Raw genomic sequence first — 6000 nt, 5'->3', positions numbered from 1 at the left:
AAGCCGATGCGCTCTGTTAGGCTGGGTTCACATAACCTATTTTCAGACGTAATGGAGGCGTTTTAAGCCTCGAATTAGGTCTGAAAAAAATACGTCGGCAAACATCTGCCCATTACTTTCAATGGGCTTTACCATGTACTGTGCCGACAACCTTTCATTTTACGCGTCGCTGTCAAAAGACGGCGCGTAAAAATACAACCTCGTCAAAAGAAGTGCAGGACAATTCTTGGGACGTAAATTGGAGCAGTTTTTCATGGACTCCAATGAAGAACAGCTCCAAATTACGTCCGTAAAAGACGCTGCGAAAAACCTTATCAATCATCAGGGCTGTAAGCTGCAGGTCACCTACCATTTACAAGTCATACTGGTATGCCAACTTTATTCATTATAACAAAATGATAATACAACAAAAAGTTGGTCGCAAAATAAAACGCACACAAAATTGTCCATATGCTTTCTGAACAGGACCAATAAAATTTATTAAACATATTTACATATATACACAAATTTATGTAAATATTAAAATAGAACATTTACAATTTTAGAACTTTCATTCGAAGTTTTTTTGTTTTTATCTATTTTTAAAAAAAATAGACTCACTTGAGTCCAAAGTCTAACAAGTATTTATTTTTTTGTTGATTTTTCAGATTTGAAAAAAAAAAAAAAAAAATCTGCGTAAGGTAAAGGTCATCGGCAGCAGGCTAGCGTGAAGGTTGTTTTCTGCTAAAGTATTATATGGTATTGGATCTGTTGTGGTACAAGTGTTGAACCGCGTGGCGCATGCAATACCTGTTATCATCCACCATTACAAGGCTAGGAACATGCCTTACTGAAACACATACAAGTACAACACATGACCAGTAAAAACTAAACCGAAAGACGACAGCTTTGGTCCATTAAAAACATCAGACATGAGTTTCCACATAAAATATCTATCTCTGTACAGCTCGAGATTATTAATTACAATACTATATACAAATGCACATAAATATATACACATAGAAAATAAGTTATTTAAAATAAGACAATATTACATTTATTTGAACGTCACACGTGATCTTCCTAAGATGTGATCAATTCAGAGCTTTTCATTTGTTTCCATTGCATTACACTTCATTATATCCTGGGTAGAAGACGGACCAGTAACCCTTGCTCTTGTTAGAAGGGTGTGTTCCTACATTGCACGTTTAGTTAGATCCCTATGGCACTTATTGGAAAAGCTCTCCAGTGAACTGAAACGCGTGTGTGCAAAAGACAGGCACCACTAGTAGCCTAAACAAACATGGACGCCCCCGCCAAGGGAGTCACCTTGAGCTTCTTACTCCTATTCCATAAGCAGCTTCCTGAGCTGCCAACTATATGCTGATCACTTCCATATTATTGTGGACATTGAAATTACTGTAGTAAAATGCGATTTTCTTCTATGACTAAATAGATTTATATAAAATAATTTCTATATGAACATCCCAATCTACATGTTCCTGATAGACCTGGAGGCTTTGTGCGCTTGTATTTCTTTGACATTCCCCCTTTTAAAGAAACAGTGCAGTTATTCCTCACAGAGGCGGTGCCCTCCCATAATTGCCAAATTGACTGTCTGCAGCTCAACATCCAGAAGTGCAGTCTATGGAAGGAGCTGCAGATTATGACATCATATAGGAGTCAGTTCAAAGTCATCGTTGACCTCCACAAGTGGAACATAGAACTCCTGAATCTCATAAATGCTGACCGATTTATATGTGGCTGGATCCAGTTCTTGTAGTTTGAGCTGCCACTCTAACCTCTGGACTGCATTGAGTGCTGCCGCTTCATGCTGCTGTCTCATGAGTAAACATGTCTGCCGACAAAACAGAGCAAAAGAGTTAGCCGACATCTACACCGAGAATTAAATATACAGTATGTATCTCAAGACGACAAAATCTGCCCTCGCCAATCTATTGTACCGTAACCAATTTCTGACCATTATAATTCCCCTAATTAACCCTAGTTCAATAAATTTTCACTTTAAAACAAAAACTGCAATTAAAACAGCTTTTTTTATTTCTATTGTGCCTTTATTTTTCTTTATTAATGATAACTCACAATCAACAACTGTTACCTGAAAGTGATTTAATATTCTTGCCACCCCATTAGATATTACTATTCAACTTGATCAATATTCCATTATTTTTATTCCTGTCGCCTTAATGGTTACTTGAAGTATTATCGAATATTCTCTTTGGTACATAAATAATGATTTTAAAATTCAACTTTTTTTTAAATACCTTCTTATTTTTCTCTTGGCAATAAAACTCCTTGTGTCAGCATCGGATAGCAATATAGTTTCTTAAAGGAGGTCTCTAGCGGTTTTCATCTTTCAACATACTTAGGCCTCATGCACAGGACCGTATTTTTGCGGCCGTAATTTATCGACATTTTTGCGGAACCATTCTTTTCTATGTTCCCATGCACACAACCGTGATTTACGTTATTTTACTGTTCGGATTTGCGGATTCACCAATACTGGGGAGTTGTTGTGGATCCGTGAGTCCGAACAACAACCGGATTATACAAGGCTTTTTGCGGTCCGACGCACCGCAATGGATCCGTGGTTTTGTGGACCGCAAAACCAATAAGGTCGTCTGCGTGTTTCAATTACTTATTTTTAACATCAGTTTGCGGTCAGTGAATGAAATGATTTTTGTTTGGAATAGATTTGCATCCAATAACAGCAAACAGATCTTAAAAACATGTGAGCAGTTTTAAAAAAAAATAAAAAATAAACTCTTTTTTTGTTTTATATATATATATATATATATATATATATATATATATATATATATATATATATATAGTTACCTTTACCGATGGAGATCATAAACAAAATGAAGTTCCACATTTTAACAAAATTTCAGTTAAATGGTAGATAAAAAAAAGTTCAGTAACTTTGTAAAGACTTTGTTTTATGTTATTTCAGGACCGCCTTTGGCAGGTTGCGCACCTCTGGTATAGGCCGCTACACCGTTCAATACCGCAAACACCTTTTGTATTTTTGGAATATTAGACTCTTTCTTTTTTGCTTGAAATGTGCAGCAATATGCTCGCTGAGCAGTCACATCTCACACACCGATTTCTATAAAATCTGATTTTTAGTGAGCTGAAAAAAAACAGATGACCTTTGTACATACAACACCGTAAATCTATGAGTTGTTTTTTTTTTTTAATCTATAAGGACCTTCTACCCCCCCCCCCCCCCCCCGCTACTATGAACAGAAGCAGAAAGAACTCTGTGATGCGGACAGTGAGAAGGTTCATCCCCATTAACCCCTGCCTCTCCACACCTCTGCTTTCTGGTGAGCTTACGGGAGGGTGTTTATTGTAAGCCTGTCTTTCACAATGAGGGGGCACTGTGGCTGGCAATGTGATGGGCACTTCGGCTGGCCATGTGATAAGGTATACTGGATTTCATATATTACTGTGTCTGTACCAAATAACCTGATTAGCCATAGAAAATATACAGTAAGAATCTTTTTTTCCCTCTTTTTATATACTTCTAATTACGCTTCCATTTCTCTTGCATAAAGTTTAGCAAGAAGTGTTTCTCGGAACAGGATGTTCAAAACGTGGTGTAAAAAGGAGCCAGGCCTGGATAGCATTTTTCTTGGGTGTTCTATTGAATATGTAATACTGCTAGAAGATGGAAGAATTAGAGGATTTAATTCTCTAGAAATTTTGGACTTGAATGGGGTTGAGCTGTAATAACAGACAGTCCATAAACTGGAAAAACTAAACCCTTTTTTCTAGCCCTGGCCTACAAGTGATCAGATGCCCGTCAGTCACTGGTGAGGGGGAAGGCAGGGACAGCACTGCTCTCATAACTAGGACTCCACCATATTTTTGGATAGGCTCTATTAGCCAAAACGGAACAATATTTTTTTTGTGCCGTTTGGGCTAATAGAAGAACGGACCTGTCCCTATACTATGCTGCCCTTACATATGCACTTTAAAGGCTATATAATACACTTGCTTTTTTTGCATTTGCTTCATAAATGCAAAATTATGCAACTTTTCAAATATTCTATAATAAACATGTCCTACCACTTTGCTGACGTAGAGTTTATGGACCACCTTTACATAGTTGGCTGTGGTGCTGTTTCTGAAATAGCTGCCAGCAGTACACAGCTCCCGACTGCGGTCAGCTCAGGGCTGACGTCAACTATCAGCTTTAGGCCGGATTCACACGAGCGTGTGCGTTTTGCGCGCGCAAAAGGTACATAACAGCTCCGTGTGGCAGCAGCGTATGGTGCGTGGCTGCGTGATTTTCGCGCAGCCGCCATCATTATGACACTCTGTTTGTATGTTTGTAAACAGAAAAGCACGTGGTGCTTTTGTTTTCATTCATAGTTTTTACTACTGTTGCGCGAATCACGAGTGTCACATGGAAGTGCTTCCGTGTGCTGCGAGTGATTTTCACGCACTGATTGACTTCAATGGCTGTGTGATGCGCGAAAAACGCACAAATATAAGACATGTCGTGGGTTTTACGCAGCGGACACACTGCGTGAAAATCATGGACTGTCTAAACGGCCCCATTGACTAACATAGGTCCGTGCGAGGCGCGTGAAAATCACGCGCGGTGCACGGACGTATATCACGTTCGTCTGCATAAGCCCTTGTTGAGAGTCTGCTTTGCCCTTCCCTCCACTCAGAGTAGCACAGTGCAAGGTTAGTAATACTAGCAGGGAGGGGAGGAGGTTGTACACAGGAGAGCAGGCTGTGTCAGAGTATAAAAAGGTAGAAGAGCATTCACGGGAGTGTGCAGGGGAGGTGGGGTTCACACATGATGTATCAAGAGCGTAAAGGGAGAAAGACACACACAGCAGAGTCTGCAGGGGTATAAGACACACTGTCAGCATCAGTGTCTGTAAGTGGAGAGGAGATCCAGGGGAAAGCAGTAAAGGAATGAAGCTGTGCTGGTTAGTGAGAGAGCTAGTGAAGGCAGCAGCTTTCTGGATTTACAGAACTTACATCCAGCATCTATTACTGGAAGGAATACACACATCAGGTTTCAAATCAGGAGCAGGTTGCAAATGCATATCCGGGGATCTAAAAATGAATGAAGTGATTAAGATTGCAGCCTGAAACGTGCCCTTTTTTTTTTTACTCAATAGAAGCACTAATATAGGTAAATATTGGTTTCCATGTCCTTTAAGGCCTCATGCACACTTCCATCACCATTTTGACTGCCAATGTGAACGGATACGTGTGTCCGTGATTGGATCAGTGTGGTTCCCGTGTGTACTCTGTGTACACTTGCGTGATTCCGTTTCCGAGCGCCGCTCATGGTAATCACTGTCCAGCGGTAGACACTGTCCAGGGAGCTGAAAGAGTGAAGTGCTGGATAGAGAGAAAGGGCTGCACTGATCGGCAGTAACTCTTTCAGCACCCTGGACAGTGACTACAGCTGGACAGTGAGTACCATGCGCGGCGCTCACAATATAGATTTCTAATGTTTCCTACAAAAGCCCCAACTCAGAAAAAAATAAGTTCATACTTACCCAGAACTCCCTGCTTCTTCCTCCAGTCCGGCCTCCTGGGAGAACGCTGCAGCGGTCACATGGACTGCCGCGTCATCCAGGGAGGTCGGAAGAGGGACGCGTCACCAAGACAAGTGCGTATGAACTGCTTTTTCTTTCCATCGCTGCGGATGCTCTGCCCGCACTGATCGAGAAAAGGGGCTGCTGATTAGTGCAGTGCAATATCTCTTCTGTACCTCTGCCTGCCCGGCCGTTGCTAGGCAACGGCTCCATCACACGGACGGCACACGTATGCCTTCAGTTTTTTTGGACGGACCCATTGACTTGTATGGGCCCCCACGGTTACGGAATCTCGGACCAAAGTAGGACATGCTCTACTTTTGTCGGAACGGAATGAGACCGTCAAAAAAACTGAAGTGTGCATGGCCCCATTGAAATGAATGGGTCAGGGTGCTAGCCGTCAAAAAAACGGCTAGCACCCTGA

General features: G+C 41.2%; 1 protein-coding gene and 1 long non-coding RNA gene across 8 annotated transcripts in view; one reads left to right on the top strand and one right to left on the bottom strand.

Moving 5' to 3' along the window:
• Positions 1-458: 458 nt before the first annotated feature.
• The window catches only part of ANKRD12 (ankyrin repeat domain 12), a 123713-nt gene continuing 118171 nt past the window's right edge, over positions 459-6000 (bottom strand). For 5 of the 6 annotated variants that reach the window (XM_075826419.1, XM_075826418.1, XM_075826420.1 and 2 more), the window contains one exon: positions 459-1837. In XM_075826419.1, coding sequence (XP_075682534.1) covers positions 1652-1837 — 186 coding nt within the window. In that variant the 3' untranslated portion in view covers positions 459-1651. Of the gene's footprint in view, positions 1838-5007; positions 5086-6000 lie in introns of all 6 variants that reach the window. The other variant, XM_075826424.1, reaches the window with a different exon arrangement.
• The window catches only part of LOC142651556 (uncharacterized), a 77757-nt gene continuing 74986 nt past the window's right edge, over positions 3230-6000 (top strand). Inside the window, exons 1-3 of one of the 2 annotated variants that reach the window (XR_012847645.1) lie at positions 3230-3288; positions 3348-3432; positions 3564-3614. This is a non-coding gene — a long non-coding RNA (uncharacterized LOC142651556). Of the gene's footprint in view, positions 3289-3347; positions 3433-3563; positions 3615-6000 lie in introns of those variants that run through there. The other variant, XR_012847646.1, reaches the window with a different exon arrangement.

The sequence above is a fragment of the Rhinoderma darwinii genome, chromosome 5, assembly GCF_050947455.1.
Source record: "Rhinoderma darwinii isolate aRhiDar2 chromosome 5, aRhiDar2.hap1, whole genome shotgun sequence".
NCBI lineage: Eukaryota > Metazoa > Chordata > Amphibia > Anura > Rhinodermatidae > Rhinoderma > Rhinoderma darwinii.
The sequence above is the reverse complement of the archived record's forward strand: the minus strand, read 5'-3'. Positions and strand labels throughout refer to the sequence as shown.